Source organism: Columba livia, chromosome 1, assembly GCF_036013475.1.
Source record: "Columba livia isolate bColLiv1 breed racing homer chromosome 1, bColLiv1.pat.W.v2, whole genome shotgun sequence".
Classification (NCBI taxonomy): Eukaryota; Metazoa; Chordata; class Aves; order Columbiformes; family Columbidae; genus Columba; species Columba livia.
The window spans coordinates 12,462,244-12,480,174 of record NC_088602.1 but is presented as its reverse complement, the minus strand read 5'-3'; the positions used below and the strand labels follow the sequence as shown (position 1 = coordinate 12,480,174).

General features: G+C 38.6%; 1 protein-coding gene across 4 annotated transcripts in view; it reads right to left on the bottom strand.

Annotated features, from left to right (window-relative positions):
* DEUP1 (deuterosome assembly protein 1) overlaps nucleotides 1-17,633 on the bottom strand; it is a 50,137-nt gene extending 32,504 nt beyond the window's left edge. For 3 of the 4 annotated variants that reach the window (XM_065037879.1, XM_065038019.1, XM_065038095.1), the window contains exons 1-5: nucleotides 17,496-17,633; nucleotides 15,950-16,014; nucleotides 8,574-8,736; nucleotides 7,136-7,231; nucleotides 780-914 (exon numbers count right to left, since the gene is read on the bottom strand). In XM_065037879.1, coding sequence (XP_064893951.1) covers nucleotides 780-914; nucleotides 7,136-7,231; nucleotides 8,574-8,736; nucleotides 15,950-15,993 — 438 coding nt within the window. In that variant the 5' untranslated portion in view covers nucleotides 15,994-16,014; nucleotides 17,496-17,633. The remainder of the gene's footprint in view (nucleotides 1-779; nucleotides 915-7,135; nucleotides 7,232-8,573; nucleotides 8,737-15,949; nucleotides 16,015-17,495) is intronic. The other variant, XM_065037942.1, reaches the window with a different exon arrangement.
* Between the last annotated feature and the right edge of the window lie 298 nt (nucleotides 17,634-17,931).

The window sequence follows — 17,931 nt, the reverse complement described above, 5'->3', positions numbered from 1 at the left end:
CCTCATGCCGGCTCTCTGTGCTGGTGAACTCTCCTGTTGGCCCAATAAATATTTGATTACTCCATAGACCATGAAGTAACTTCTGACTCTGAGAAGACAAGACCAGGGGTCACGATCAGAAAATAGTATCTTCCTGTACAAAAGAATAAGTCGGCTAAAATCCATTTAGCATCCGGAGGGATGGGGAATAGGAGCGAATCCTGTCCTCAGCATCTTGTATTATCTAGTCCCCCACTCAGAATGCCGGATTTTGTGGGATGTATTTATAAGTGCCTAATGCCTCCTCATGCTTTACCTGGGGAAACTGGACGCTGAGCTCAAGGTCCTGGATTGCCTCAAGCACACGGGTGTGTAACAAGCAGTTTCGCATCTTAAACCCTTTTCCTATCTAGCACTACATAGTCAAAGCTGTCCTGACATCTTAAAAAGCTTGCATTAATGGTAGGTATTATGTGACTGCATAGTGTATGTGTAAAAAGTCTCATGCCTCAAGAGATTGTATTATCCAGTACACATATATTAGGAAAAAAGTAAAATTCATTTATAGTTACATTTATGAAGAAAATTACCTATATTAACTCACAAAACTACTAAAAACACTAATAAAACTTGGATAAAAGAACAAAGCCCAAATATTAAACTATGTACCTTCTCTTGCCAGAGCAAGAAAATTACATAATCCTCGTGGAGTTATCAGGAAGTTTAAGTTTACAACTCTAAACGACAAATTAGTTCTAAAGGCATATTAAAATTAGAATATAGTAACAAAGTATTCCTACCTCCATTTTCTTGTATAAATTTCTCAGTTCAGATGGTGCCTCTAGGCTTTCTTCACATTCTTGTCTATATTCAGCCTTCTTTTGTTTTACCTGATGTGACTGTAGCTCTTCATAACTATGTGTCAACTTTGAAACCTAAAAGTGAGAGCACAGTTGAATATGCAGAATCTATCAGAGATGACCACATGGCTAAGGTTTTCTTTAAACTAAAATCACCACTGCAACTTCAGCATTCTAAATATTTAATCAACGTAATAAAGAATCAATTAATGATGTTAATTTATTAGAGATGAACAAGACTAAGCTGTCATATAAATATTAACTAAATATTCAAATGGGCTCATTTGACAGCTACTTAATTCTGCTGAAGTTCTTTGTGGCACTCTTACCCATAGTGTCATTTCTTCTACAATGTTTATGTGAAATGTTCTATACTTGTTTACTGCCATCTTGTGTTGACATGTTTAAAGGGTGCATCACTAGCCAGAACGAAGCATTATCATTAACCTATTTTAAACTTGCATGTTTCTTTTTATCATTAAAATTGCTGAAATGTTATGTATGTGATTATTGCATTCTTCTGGAACCATTAAGTACCAAAAAGTGTCTATGAGAATTAGACGCTTAATACTGTTGCACCTATTGATCTTCCTGTGAAAGGGGGGCTTAGGAGTCAGGGACAAAGGACTCAGAGGCAGAGAAATGAAGGTACCAGTGGAAGTACCAGCCTCTTCAGAAAAATGGCCAGTCTGATCAGTTTGCTGTACCACATTCGCAAAGAGGCTAGTGGGATACTGACAAAGCAAACATTAACAACATGGTCTTGAGGGAAAAAGAATGGAAGAACTTCATGAAGAACGTTGACTAGAAAAGCAATTTACAGGTGTGAATACTGATCATGTGCCTTGTAGTTTTGTTGCTTTAAATTCAGGTATATATGATGGTCTACACTCTGTAATAATTACAGATTCACTTTAAAAATTCTGACCCTATCATAAAGTTCGTTGCCTAACCAAACAAAATCCAGAAAACCCCATATTTTTGTTAACTGTTCAAGCGACCTTCTGCTTGGAAAAGAAATTAATTCCAAGGAAGTAACTGGCAATGGAATGGAATTCTATTGAACCAACGTGGAATGAGCAACTGAGGTCTGCACAGGTAACAAAGATGGAAAAGCCAGAAAATACACAGAACAGAAACTGGAGTGAAAAAGAATCTGGAAGCTTCCTAGAGATATTTGAGATTATTTTAGCAGCTCATAATACAGAACAGAAAAAATAATTTAAATGATGATCAAAAGTTAGATCTTCTTGAACTACAAAGTTTCAGTAAATGGGGAGGTAACAGGGATGGATTTGACCATCTTGGAATTTCTGAATAGAAATCCTTGTATCATGGACTTACAGAGCTGAGATATTACCTTCAAAATGAAATCAAGAGTCTTGCAGAGAAGCTGCCTATATTTGAATTTGACCTTCCTGAAGAATGCAGTTAAGATATTTACAATGGCTCAGATTATCCAGCCTTAAACAACATGGAACTCCTTGTCTTTGGAAGAAAGATATCCCTTTTTCAAATAACAGGAGTTTTGCTTCTTACTGTATCAAGGCTTATGTGAACTGCCTAGGAAGAGTAAAGCCAGACAAAGCCAGATGTTAGACTGTTCATGCTAAAAAGGCTAGGAAATACAGGATCCAACACTTCAGCAAATCAGTCTAAAAAGGAACAGAATGGCCAAAAAGAGAAAAATTAGTTTTAATATTAGATTTATTTAATGAAAGCAAGGTATTTCCGACTGTGCTGGTTTTGCCGGGATTGAGTTAATTTTCTTCATAGTAGTCAGAATCTTGTCTATTTAGTAGCAAGCACTGTCTTTTATTTTGGGTTTAATATAAGGATAATGTGATAACACACTGAACTTCCCATGCGAGAGAGTTATTCTTCCCTGGGACAGGGTTTATTTTTTCTTTCCAGTGGATGGGCTGTGTTCTGGAGTTGGTATGAAAAGAATGTGAGAACTCATTGATGTTTTGGCTGTTGCCAAGGAGACCAAGGATTTTTTCACCTTTGCACCTGCAGATGCACATAGAAGCCGGGAGGGAGCGATTCTGTCCCCCATTCCACTTGGGTGGGATGAACGAGTGGCTTCATGGTCCTGGTTGCTGGCTGGGGTAAAACCATGACACACTATAGTCTGGATGTTATCACGACCGGGAACTAGACTAAAAGCCAAGAATCTTTCAATTTAATGATAGTTATTTGCTTTAAAAATAAGGTCCCAGTTTTTTTATTTGCATGTTGTACAAGAGAAAAAAAAAAAAGTGACGCATTTTAGTGAGTTCACAGTATCACAGTATCACAGTATGTTTGGGATTGGAAGGGACCTCAAAAGATCATCCAGTCCAATCCCCCTGCTGGAGCAGGAACGCCTGGGTGAGGTCACACAGGAACATGTCCAGGTGGGTTTTGAATGTCTCCAGAGAAGGAGACTCCACAACCCCCCTGGGCAGCCTGTTCCAGTGTCTGTCACCCAGTTCTGGGTAGGATTAATCTAAATTTAGATTTGTGAAAGTTAGACATCCAAGCATGAGCTATTCTGCATTAGAAAAAGCTTTCTCCAAATACTTAGTCATTTCAGCTACCCTAAATTCTTGTAATACACTGACATGAATGATATTCTAGGAGTGCCCATTCCCTCCATTGATTCTAAAAACAGCCTGAGGTAGCTCAGACGCAGCCATCTAGCTTTTAAATGTCTAAGTGAGGCAATTAGTTGCTAAAGTGCTTAGAGCAAGAATGGGTTCTTGTTCTTTTGCTGAGGGATTTCTGTCATTTTCAAAATGAGAATAAATACTAAACATCCATATAAAAAAAAATGAATGAAGAAAGTAATTAAGATGAACCCCTAATGTTTTTGCTATTTAATGATGACAAAATGTTGTACATGTGAATGAATGCAGCAGTGTGGCCTATAAGTTTCAGGTTACATATCAGGAATTATTTCCCTAATACAAGAGAAATACGCATTTTATTGCATTTGACAGGCACAGAATCAATTCAGCAGGAAAGTCACTCATTAAACAGCTGCTTTTATCAACAGCAAGGGTAAAAAGCACTGAAGCAGTATATCAGAGAGAAATTGGTCCTGAATAGCCTAGCAGTCTTAGAGCTAGAAAAACTGATCCTTTCTATTTCTACCAAGATTAAAAAGGAAAAAGAAGTGGGAGGAATTTTAAGAATACCTCTGCAGAGAAAGATACAATGCTACAGGTAAATAGTAACACTCACACCATTTGTGCAAAACTAAATTGTAGCTCTTCAGATTATACAGTGTAGAAGGAGGTATAACTTTGAAGTGAGGATAAGAACCAAGAGAAGGCAGACAAAGGAGATAAGTCAAAGATTAATATTGTCAGGGAAGCTCTATATTTTAGATATGAGCTTGTGCAGCTGAGAATCAGCGAGATTAAAGTCATTCTATCGTAGACACTGCAGCACCGTAATTTAAGAAAGAAACTCAGTAAGGAGACATAGTAAAAGCTAAAGGAGCAGGGTGCAATAGTCCTACTGTCTAGCAGAGGTGCTTGGAAGTGCTCTGACAGGCAGACTTTCTGTTTATCACCTGGAGACTCTAGGCAGGCTTCCTAACGCAGGCACTTAACAGTTTCCTTCTTAGGTCAATGAGTGCTGGATGGATATTTCATGAAGAAATATGGTTTGGTGAAAGGGGAGGAATGGGAATTGGAAAATAAAATGCAAACCGCATCAGTGCTGGAACCTTGGGTAAAATAAATAGCATGACTGAGAGCGAATGAAATGTTTAGAGGCATAGATTGGGAAAGTGATATATATTATTAAGAGCTAGAAATCCAGCAGACACAATGTGTGATGAACTGACCACAACCCCCATTCACCTTCCCCCTGCTCTGCTCAGCGGGAGGAGGTTGAGAAATCAGGAGTGAAGTTCAGCCTGGGAAGAAGGGAGGGGTGGGGGAAAGGTGTTTTAAGATTTAGTTTTTATTTCTCTGTTACCCTACGCTCATTTGAAATTAAATTAATTTCCCAAAGTCGAGTCTGTTTTGCCCATGATGGTAATTGCTGAATGATCTCTCCCTGTCTCGACCCATGAGCCTTTTGTTCCATTTTCTGTCCCATGTCCAGAGGGGAGAGATGGAACAGTTTGGTGGGCACCCGGCGTCCAGCCAGGGTCAACCCACCACACCATGGAAAGGACTTGTAAGGTAGATAACAACTTCAACATCAAAATCTTTAAGAAAGATGACTTGGAGTTTCAACTTCAGAAAATTCCATTTCAGGGAAGATCTTAGCCATAAAATGTAACATAAAACCAGTCATTTTCAGCATGTGATAAAAAAAAATAAAGAAGTCAAAAATATTGCAGGAAATGTGAAAAAGGATAAGAAAAGAGAGATCTGCTGTATTTGGGGGGAATAATCCTGCATTGCCAAAGGTACCTTACAGTTTACACATAAAAAGTTGTACTGTTTTTCACTGTATGATGTTTATCTTCTTAGCACTCACACTAAGATGTTGTTTCTTTTTCTTTAATTTGTGTAAATTATAAACCAGCTTTTGTTTCTACCTACTTTCCCAAAAGATTAAAAGTGCTAATTGCAGAACAACCAAAACATTCTCTGCTTACTCACATTGATTTGGCAATTTCCATATATAAAAGAAAAAAATAAAGACAACATAACCTTAAAAATAAATTATACGTTTATTGGTTTCATGGATTTAGGTGGTAGGTCTTATCATCTCTATATGAAAATAATGACATCCGATTTATGCAGTCCGTGATGGTTCCACAATAAGTGTGGAAATTTTTAATTACTTTGAAGGAAGCAATTGGAAATGGAATGGAATCCTAAATCTCTGATAGGACAATCCAGTAAAGGAAGAAGTTAGAAAAAACAACATAAAATTCTGCATGTTAATTTGTTAAAATTTGAGAGGCAGAATGGACTGAATTTCACTAACAATTTAGATTCATGATTGAAGTGGAAAATAACATCGAAACAAAAATATTGACAAGGAGCAAACACAGACAAACAGATCGCAGAACCATAGAATGGTTTGGGCTGGAAGAGACCTTGAAAGATCATCTAGTCCAACCTCCCTGCCATGGGCAGGGACATCTTTCACTTGTTCAGGTTCATTGAAGCTCCACCCAACCAAACAATGAACACTTCCAATGATGAGGCATCCACAGCTTCTCTAGGCAACCTATTCACCATGCTCACTGAAAAAGAAATTCTTCCTTATGTCCAGGCTGAATCTACTCTCTTTCAGTTTAAAAACCTTGCCCCTTCTCCTTTCACTACAGGCCCTGCTAAAAAGTCTGTCCCCATCTTTTTTATAGGCCCCTTTTAAGTACTGAAAGTCCACAATAAGGTCTCCCCGGAGCCTTCTCTTCTCCAGGCTGAACAACCCCAACTCTCTCAGCCTGTCCTCCCAGCAGAGCTGTTCCAGCCTCTGATCATTCCTGTGGCTCCTCTGGCCCCTCTCCAACAGGTCCATGTCTTTCCTGCACTGAGGGCTCCAGAGCTGGACACAGGACTCCAGGTGGGGTCTCACCAGAGCGGAGCAGAGGGGCAGAATCACCTCCCTCCACCTGCTGGCCACGCTCCTTCTGAAGCAGCCCAGGATATGACTCGCTTTATGGGCTGCAAGCGCACACCACAATAAATAAAGCCAAAACAAATTACCAATGTCAATAACCCAGGTTACTCTAGTTTGGTTACCATGTTTCCTTATGGAAAGCAATTAGACCACTTTAATAATCCCTGTAAATCAGGCAAACTAAAACCAGTAAAAATATAGCAAAGACATAACATGAATAGTTTCATTCTTAAAATTCCTAATGTGCATCAGAGTGTTATTAGCATGAATCTAATTACCTATTTTCTTCATTCACCAAGTTTTCAGGTTATTAGTCCAAAGTCAGAAAACAGAGTCTTCGTCACAACGTCACAATGACGTCAAAATCCATCCAAAGAGTTTGGACATTCCAATAAAGAAATGATAATTGAGCCCAGTAGGAAGCTATAGTTATCGTCATTTGTATGACACAATTAATCTTTCCCAAATCCATAAAGGTACACCTACAACAGGGGTGCCACACTCATTTCCACCGGGGGATGTAACTACTATAAATGTAACTACTTCAGTAGTTGCATTTATACAGTCCTAAAATTACATTTGGCCCTTTGAAGGCAACTGCGAGGCTGATGTGGCCCCCAGTGGAAATGAGTTTGACAGCCCTGCTCTAGACCATTAGGCATGTATAAGCTCTTTATACTGCAGTCACAAAATGACAAAACTGACACTTGTCTTACTTGAGATTTCAGTACTTGAAGCTGAGTTTCGTAATTCTGAGCCATTTCATATTTAGTTTTCTTTAAGTCTTCCAGTTTCTGTTGAAGTAGTCCCACCTACAGTTAGAATAAGCATTCAAATTTACCTTTTCCGAAGTGTTCCAAACTATGTCATTTTTGGAATAGTCATTTTAAACTTTGAAAGAAGACTGTTGCTTGAAAGACAGATATTAATACACATGTATTCATTCAGTAACTTAATAATAAAACTGGATACCACAACCCCAGGTTGTATCAACATAAAATTAGGGATTTCATAGTAAAGAATCTCATTGTATGCTTATGTTATTATTTAATGATAATACTGTATGACTCTGTCGTGAAAAACCATTTAATGAAAACACTCCTGACCTAGCTACGTAAATGAACTGCTGTGCCCTGTTATGAAAATCTTGCTTGAATGGCTTATATAATAATATAAATGACTTTCAACTGTGTATATAAAATTATTGGCAGACAGTGTAGACTCATTTCAGCTCCCTAAGCACAATGCCATTTGAGATATTTTGAATTTCACAGAGATCTGGGAAATATGACAAAGAACGTAAATGACACCTATGTTCTTCTGGAGATGCAGCTAGAAGCCAGGTGGAATATGCTAAAATATTTCAGGTAACATCACTGTACAGGCAGATAAATTGATGCATTAAGGACTGGCTAGCTGAATTATTCTCTTGGCTCCTCTGACTGCAATGACTAAGGGCAAGTTCCTAATTGCTCATTAGGGAGAGTTATTTCATTTTCAGAACCGCCACTGGCAGCTTAGACACCTCTCTCAGACAAGGAGGCGTGTGTGTGAACACCTGACTTGGGATGTCTCGAACCAGAACTGAGCGCTGTGTGAGGAGTTACTGCTGCTTCTGAATGCGTATTCAGCAGACAAGACTGTGAAGTATGGAGAACACCAAGGCTTTCAGTTTGATGAGCAAGTCTAAGTGCTAATGCAATTCAAACCTTCATTATTAATAGCAAAATGATAATACAAAGGCAGTATATAATGTAAAATGATAATAATAAGTTATAAACAGGAATTACAAAGACATAATCTGGTGAAAATTTTTTAACTGTACATTTCCATTTAAAATTTCTTAGAAAATTAGAAGTGTTGGCATTTAGAAAAAACATAAAATTACCTTTTCACAGCTAAACTGAGAATATTTAAATTAGACTTTAGAGAAATAGAAGAAATACAAGTCTTTCAATGACATTTTTACAATCACTTTTCAGAACAGGAGCACACTTTAAAACACAACACTAAGGATAATTAGTGACCTTTAAAGGGTGTTTGGTATTTTCACATGATAGAACAAACAGGTCTCCTTATAGAGCATTTACAGCATACTATTAACTAACTCCCAGAATAAACACTTTCTTTAGAGAATGTGATTTTCTTAAATACCTCTTGACCTTTTTGATCCAGCTTGCTTTGGGCACTTGCTAATTCTTTAACCTGAATATCCATCTTTGCTTCTAAAGCTTTCATCTTCCTTTCCCATGCCACTTTCTGGCTGTTTACCACGATGTCAACTAGTTCCTGAAGTTCAGCTTCAGATGGAGACGCTCTAATAACATAAACAAAAAGAGAATTATATTTTTCAAAGAAAGGATACAGGAGAAAACAATTTTTTATTTACTTTGCTAAGATTTTATTTTAATTCTGATGGAAATAAACACTTTTCAACATCAAAAAGGAAGAAAGGGGAAAGCTAAATGATGCCTTCAAATGTAGGTGGAATGTCGCTTCATCTGTCTTCAGTCTGCCTGAAGTCAAACTCGAAGTATTCAGCATATTCTGGACTTCAGTGTTGTTTGATATCCTCTCATTCTTTCAGGGATGAACTGTCAAACGAGCGTAAGCTGTGTTGAAAGTACCCAGGTCCAAATCACAATGGGAAGGAATAAGAGAAGATTAATATTATGTTGCTTATGGGCCAAGGACTTCCCATTAAGGGCACATAATGATGGAAGCAGAGTTTGACGGAGGAAGTTGTTAAATAGCTGGCTTGAAAGCTAACCACAGTTCTTAATTGCTAGTGCAACTTTTACACTGTTTTCCCATTCTCATTATGGAAAACAGACCTAGATAACAAGGCGGCTTGTATGACAATAGTAAGTTTTAATTCTACTAGGAAGCACAGAAGTCACTGCATTTTGAAAAAAGAACTTGCCTTTTGGGGACCAGATGCTGGATCTTATAGAGATTTGTACAGCATCTGCAACATAAACATTTTTTTCCCAAACTTCTGAGGTTAAATTTAGAATACATCCATTACACTATGACTTCATTGTCAGTAACAGACAATATTTTGCACTGTTGCTTCAGGAATATGATGTGTCCTAAGTAACGAAATAATGATATATGGTTAATTTATGGTATATTAGAAGGGCTGTCAGAAACTGAAAGCAGTCAAAGTTGCCCTCTTAGTTTGCCTCTTATGTAGCCACTTACATAGGAGCAATATATTGATTTAAAAGTGAAACTTTCTCTGGACGGTGTCAAACAATGTCAAAATCAGCTGGTGTACACGTTTAGTAGATATATACAAAGTATTTAAACATTAGTATGGAGATTTCTTTATTCCATATCCATTCCGACTTTATATTTGACGATGAATATAAGAAAAATTTGAAACAAGATATAGATGATAGAAAATTTGTCAATGAGTACTTTTTAATGCAAGAAATTGCATAATTCTTTCTAAGCTCTAAAACTTTTTTGTTTGTAGAAATGACTATTTCACCTCTAAATTATGCAGTCTTTCTAGAGTATATGAGATTTTTTTCCTGAAGTATTTTGGCAAATTTATTGCTCAGTTAACCTCAATTGTTTTATGAATTTACGGCTTCTCTCAGTCTGTAAATCTACTGCTGGCATTTCAGAGTTACTCAAAAGTCAGAAGCTCTCTAGAACTCATGGATCTATTCAACTTTCAGAGAAACAATCCAGTTAGGAAAAAAAATGATAATTAAATAAAACTGTTTATTGAAATGTTCCTGAACATTTTATTTTCCTGACTTACTGCTTCTTATCCATTTAAGTGAGGATTCTAGAGTTTGGGAAAAAGATAAAGGAGACAATGTACAGATCTGTCTAATTCCTCCCCATAAAGTAGAGGGATTTTATTCCATCAACACTTAGAGCTGCTTTTGGACTGTTACAAAGATGACATAGCTATTGAACAAATTGCTTAACTATGTATATGAGCCCATAAATTTTCTACACAACTTATTTTTTGTTGAGTCATATGGAAAAAAAAATCAGGCTCTCTTCTATCACTATGATTAATTACACACCACAACAAATATGTATCATTTGTATCATATGTATCATATGTATCATATGTATCATTAAAGACTCCAATTTGATCTTAGTTTACTTAAATTGAGGTATGAGATCAGTATTTTTGATAAAACCCTTCAGCAGACTTACCACTATAATGTTTGCTTCATGTCATTTGGTGAAATAAAATTATTTTTATCAACTTCTTATTTTTTTCTTTACTATCACAACTTCTGGGAATTTTTCGTATATTCAGAGCTCATAGAATGCTGGATGTAGATGTTTTTATCCTAAGTACCAAAAGAGGCTTGTATCTCACTGGAGTAATGGAAAACTTTTCACTGTTTTTAGGCAGTAGAATAATGTGTTGAATTTTTAAACTTTTGAGGAGTAGCATCTATTTTTATTTCACTTTATGTAAACATTTACTTTCCACGTGACTTTTTTAGAGGTATCTGTTATCTGCATATCCTGTTCTCATATGAGTTAACTTCTGATAAACTTTTCTACTTCTTTCCACTTAGTTTAACACATTACTTTTCATTATAATAAATTTAGCCTTCTGATATGCTGTGAGATTGTTTTCAATTATGTCATAATCCATTTTTCTTTTAATAATATTATTTATCTCATTAACGTTTTTCAAAACTAAAAGTGATAGCCACTGGTTATAATTCAATTGTTTCTTTAATTTATAAACATTTAGAAGCTATGTATTCTCTTGACTGCTGATGGTACACACCTCTGTGTGCACCTTTGTGATGCCTTCATGATCACTAATCAGTTTGCAGCCATTCTTATATCTCTGTGCATGGTGGTTTGTTAAAATGAGCATAGCAATTTCCTTAAAATGAGCATAGCTATTGTTTTATGAAATAATTGTCATGGAGACAGTCTCATGGAGACAAAAGATGGTGCAATATCTGAATAATGTAGCAGCAACCTACAAAGGGGTTAATGACAAAAAGTACAGCAGTGTGCCCATAACTGCTCCATCTTAGGAATGGCTGGAGAGGATTTCAATATCCTAAATTAGCACAGAATGCCATTTTGTGTCACGAACTTTACAATTTGCCATATTTTGGGGGGGACATTGCAACCAAGAATGTGTCCAAGAATGTGGGAACTCCACATTTGCAGAACCACACTTAGCAAAACACAAGCTGAGCCGTGCGCTCAGAGGTAATATCTGCCCCTACTGCCAGGGAGCCTTCAACTGCTGAGCGTGCTGCCAGCACTTCACATCCTACTCTTATGAAAACAACTGTGTAAACCAAGCCTCAATGTGAGCAGAAGCTTTTACTTTGGGTAGTTGATACCATCATTTGTGTGAATGCTAGCAGGAAAATGCTTCTTTTCTTTTCTGGCAGCCTTTCACATGGCAGCTCTTCAGCCAACTCTCCAAACGTCTGCCCTCCATGTGCCCACACAGACGCACTGAGGTCCCCTGTCTGTAGGTTGTGCTTGGGGTCAAGCACTGGTCCCCCACAAAAAAGAATTCCTTAGCATGGATATGTGTTTATTGAATATGTTTTTTTGGTGCCTAAAGGGTGTGTATCCCTTGTTTTGACAATTTTTACAGGAAACTGGAGCAAATTTGTTAGATTTACTACATCATAATTAAAACTAGACATTATTTATTAAAGTAAAATTCTTCAAAATTTTTATTATTAGCAAATCTTTGAAACTTTAACATTATCAATGTTAATCTTGGAAAGGCTTTTTAAATACACACATAAATCTTAAGGCCTTTCTAATGTTAAAACTGTTAGCAATAGCATTGTAAAATTTAATATGAATCATAGAATGATCATAAATAAAGTGCAAGCAAGTGGTATGCTGTGGTGTGTGTATCACAAAACAAAAATGCCCACTCACTCCTCAAGGGCCTGACACTCACATCAAAATAGCGCTAGCAATGCAGCAAACTTTGATTCTCTCTGGGTGGAATATAAAATGGGATTTTAAAATCAGAAGAAGCAGCAATACTGCATCAGGACTACCTTTTCTATGACACTGCTAAAAGGACCAGGGCCCTTCCAGCCTCAAGTGTTAGCAGATGGCAACACTTTGTGAACCACCGGCAATGACTCAACTGTCTGATTTTAGCCTTCAGAGACAGCTATTTTATTTATTGAGTGTCACATGGATTATCTAAATATTGTTATGCAAGTGCAAATGCAAACTCTAGCCTGGATCACCAGGCTACCCTTTCAGACCCACCATGGTTGACCATATTTCTCTTTTAAGTTCCATACATCATTTTCAGATCATCCTCCACAAGGCAAATTCTGCAGCTGTTGCTAGAAAAATTTGTCTTAAAGTTCAAGCGTATTTCTTTAACCTAGAACCACCAATATATAAAGGGACCTGTTGAAGGAAAAATCCCTTCTGAAACATCTTCTCAGTCTATCTTCACCTCCTCTGCCTACTTCTTTACCTAGATCCTCTAGGCCAAGGGTGTCAAACTCATGTTCACCAGGGGCCAGATCAGCCTCGCAATTGCCTTCAAAGGGCCGAATGTAATTTTAGGACTGTATCATCATTTGTATGACACAACTAATCCTTCCCAAATCCATAAAGGTACACCTACACCAGGGGTGCCACACTCATTTCCACTGGGGGATGTAACTACTATAAATGTAACTACCCCAGTAGTTACATTTATACAGTCCTAAAATTACATTTGGCCCTTTGAAGGCAACCACGAGGCTGATCTGGCCCCTGGTGAACAGGAGTTTAACAGCCCTGCTCTAGGTACACCTGCAGCTGGAAAGGGAAAGCTGTACCTGCACCTGTAGGTTGCTGCTGCTGTTCTTCTTCCAGAACTACCTGTATCATGGCTGTGGCATTACAAACAGATCTGCACAAGGATGTATTTGGCAGTTATCCCCACCCACTAGTGCTGAGGTACTATTAGCTGTCACTGTTATTTTAGTCCCTTCAGTGTTTTGAAGAGAACGCTAATTATTCCCCTCGGAATATGGCCATCATATGGTATCACAATCATGAGAATTTATTTTCATCACTGCATGTGGACCGTTGAAAACTCTGGTAACTTTTGTTTAATATACCATCAGGTAAACCAACATACAAAGAACAATTTTCCCATTAAAAAAAAAAGTTTTTTGTTTAGTTTGTTTGGTTGGTTTTGGTTTTGTTGGGGGTTTTTTTGTTGTTTGTTTGTTTTACCCATATGCCTTCATCATTCCCACTTTGCTGAACGAATACATCAAATAGATTCTTCATACATGGAAGTAATGACTTGTACTTAAGCAAGTGGCAGCTTTTTTTTTGTTTGTTTGCATTTACTTTGAAACAACTCGAAACACTTAAAGGCATCTCAGTTTTAAAGTGATGTAGGCAAGCTCTTAGTCTTCTTTTATTCTATTTCCACAGAATTTCCATGGTGAAAATAGAGATGATTCATACACTGCTGTCAATAGTAACTATTTATCTTCATGAAAAATCTAGATGTTTCCAAATTTAGGCAAACCAAACTTCAGTTAATAAGATTTACCAACTTCAGACCTATATCTTCATCATAAATTATTCTTGCACTAATTAGACCTTTCTAGCTCTATTTATCTGTCTTTTACTTTAGAGTTCTGCACAGATCTGTACTTTTCTGATAGTTTCCTAACCGTCATAGAAAGAATATTATTGTCCATACACTTTAGAATGAAGTTGTAATTTAGAAACTGACATTTTAAGAAGTGTTTGGTTCATACTGTCAATCTCTACTTCACCTCTTCTTCCCTTCTTACTCAGGTTTGCTGACAAGTAGGAAAATACGTATGACCATATTTCTGCAAACATAAGTAAAACTTATGCAGAACAACATTAACAAAGATTTCCATCATACATAGTACATGCACTAGTTTTTGATCCTTAACCCAGCTTCTAGAGCCAATATGAATTCCTTTTATCATCTTAAAACTTGCTTCAAAAGTAGGAAATATATAAACAGATTGTGATACAACAGTCCATTTGAATCTTCTACCCCAAAGTTCTGTTATATGAACCACAAATAATTTATTTAACAATTTTCAGCCATACAGAATCATACATGTTTGTGGATGGATAATTTGTAATTAATGTGTTCTTGCAGCTGGGATGTAATTGTCATTATTTCCACCACCACTTTCTGGCATCTTCCCAAATTTTGAAGCTATGTGCATTGTCTCCAGGATACTGTCAGCACAAACTGTATTATAAACTGTATATTATAATCTACTCTTCCAGATTATTTCTATAGTTAATAGAAATGAATAGCTATCTAGAGCACCTGGTTTATGATGGGACAAATCACTCTCTAGATTTATCTGCATTGGCCTGAAATTTCACATATGTTGGTTACAATGAAGGCCAGGCAGATCTGAACTCTTGAAATAGGCTTCTGATTTGCTAAAATAGTATCCAAGGACTAGCAAGATTTTTTTTTAAACTCAAGTTTTCATATGACCATATTTACCAACGATATCACAAATGAAAAGAATGCCCCTCAAAGCCAAAAAAGGGCCACATTGTTCAGTATAGAATATTTTACTGTAGCCTTTTTTTTCCATTATGAAAAGTGCACACATTATTCTTCAATACAACAGAGCACACTTCCAAATCCTATTAAAACTTTCTTGGGCCAGAATAAGGTCTGATAGGTGCGTTTCTGTTATTTTAAGAAATACTTTAAATATGCATCGTATTATCTTGGACTGCTTCTTAGTAATAATGACAGAAGAAACTTTTAAGTGAAAAATGGATAATAAGTTTATTATTATATTATTATAAGTTTATTGTTATATCTATCAAATCATGATAGATAAATATTCTATTTAGCTCATTATATGGGGAACTACATTTTATATCGCTGTATTCCTTGAACAGGCTGGATGGGGTGAAGTCCTACAGCAAATCTCACCCATGTTTACAGGTTTTTTGAAAGATTTTGAGCAGTACTAATATTTTTTTTAGATTAACATTAAAAGAACTAAACTTACGTAAAAAAAAATATGATTATGTTGCAATGAAAAGTGCACTTATTATTTGGGAAGAACAATTGTAGTTATTACCTGTGCAAAATAAGACTAAGGCTTTAGCAATTAACAGCTTTGTTTTTAAGATTTTTGACTGTTTTAAGAGCTGTGATATGTAAGTTTATACTGTTGTATCCTAGCAACTGAACTATTTTTTAAGGCATTTTAAAATATCGTTTATTAATATCTTAATAAAACCCCACATAGCTTTCATTTTTTCCCCTTTTGTTCAAGCATGAAGATTTAAAACATTTAAATAACTAATAGAAACAATCAGTAAATTATAAAATAAAGCAATAAGATGTGCAACTTAATTATCAGTAACCACTCCAGCAGTAGAAGAAATTGAGAAAGAATCAAAGTTTGCTTCTAAAATCACTAATATTTTACATTTCACATTTTTAATAAACCCACATAATTCAATTCCATGATATTCAATCCCCAGACAATGTCATTACTTACTTAGTGGCAGCTTGTTCCTGAAACATTTCTAAGTCCTGCTCCATGTTATCGATGGTTGTTTTAACCTGATGAAACAACAAATATCAGATAATTCAGACTCTTAAATCTGTTCATTTAGACAGCCAAGCAGTGCATACTGAATAGTTCCATGCTTGCCTTTCAACTTCTGTAATTTTCCCATTGCAACCAACAGGGGAAGGGAAATGCAGCTCTACTTAACAGGCTGGAATGGGCAAGACAAAAACTTCTGGAGTAAACTCAGCAGCTCTCAGGCTTGGTGCAGCACTGAGATTGCTAGAAGTGGCGTGAGCATGAGGGCAGCCTTGAATTTCTATGAGGAAGTTCGTTTCCGATCATTCTCTGTTGTGTGATGTCAATTATTTGCCAAGACACTTTAAAATACATAAACCTAAATTTGTCACAGATCCATGGCTGCATTCAGCACCACTTCTTGTACCTTCACACACTCTAATTAACCTATACAAAGGTTATAATTGCTTTCAAACACAATTTTGAGTTCCCATGGAGTATTTGCTGTCTTAGCAGATGTGGCACTGGGGCACACAGCCCACAAGTACCTTGGCAGGCAGATCAGATCACGGCTGCTGTTGGGGTCAGTCTGGTTCTGTGGGTGGAGCAGGACACAGGACGTGGGGCAGGCCTGGCTGTGTGCAAGAGCAGGAACCAGCCACATAACGGGTGACAGGGTGGCACGAAACAGCCCTAATTCCCTCTGGGGGTGGGCAGTGGGGCTCTCAGGGGCATGGGTACCAAGACATATAGAATGACAGAATAACTTTGGTTGGAAGAGACCTTCAGGATCATCAAGTCCAACCATAACCTAGCTCTAGCACTAAACCACGTCCCTAAGAACCTAGTTTAAATGTCTTTGAAACACTTCCAGGGATGGTGACTCCACCACTTCCCTGGGCAGCCTGTTCCAATGCCTGACAACCCTTTCCATGAAGAATTTTTTCCTAATATCCAATCTAAATCTCCACTGGTGCAATTTGAGGCCATTTCCTCTTGTCCTATCACTTGCTACTTGGGAGAAAAGACCAAGACCCTCCATGCTACAACCTCTTTTCAGGTAGTTGGAGACAGTGATAAGGTCTCCCCTCAGCCTCCTTTTCTCCAGGCTGAACAGCCCCAGGTCCCTCAGCTACTCCTCGTAAGATTTGTGTTCCAGCTACAAGACCTGTAGGAATCACTGAAAGCATTTTATGTAGCTCCCTTGCTACCGGGGGGCTCCAAAACATCACCACACACGTGTGTGGACATCACCTCATGGCACTGCGACCTTGGCTCCACAGAGCACAAGCACCTGAGGTGACACTGCCACAGCGCCAGCACCATTGGCTGCACAGGAGACCAGCACCTGAGGTGACATTGTCACCGGGGCAGTCGTGGCTCTAGCAGTGACGGCCAGCTGAGGTGACATAGGCACAGGACCACCAGCCTTGTCTCCACAGGGGACCCGCAGCAACCCCGGCCCCCGCGGCGGGCCAGGCGGCGGTGCCGCGGCCGCCCCCTCCCCGACCGTTACCTGCCGCGCTCCCCCTGTCGCTCCTTCCGCACCCGATGTCGCTGTGGCGGCGGTCCGAGTCCCGCAGCCCGGTCACCCCTGCCCTCCCATCCCGCCCCAGCTCCCGCCTGTCGCCGCCGCCACGTCCCGCGGCCGTTGCGGGCAGCGCCAGGCGTCTTCTCCCGTCGCCGCGGTAACGCCAAGGGCGGCAGGACCGGGCGGGAAGGCTGGCGGGCGGCTGGACGGCCTGGGGCCAGCGGGCCAGGGAGCCAGGCAGGGAGGTGGACACGGCGGGGAGCTGAGGAGGGCTGAGGGGAGGGCGGCGGGGCCGAGGCAAGAGCTGGCGGGCTCCGGCCTGACGGGGCTGTGACTGCGCAGGGAGGGTGCGAAGGGCCCCGCGGGGCCGGGGGAGCTGCCGGGGACACCGCGGCGTCACGCGTGTCCCTCGCACGGCCCC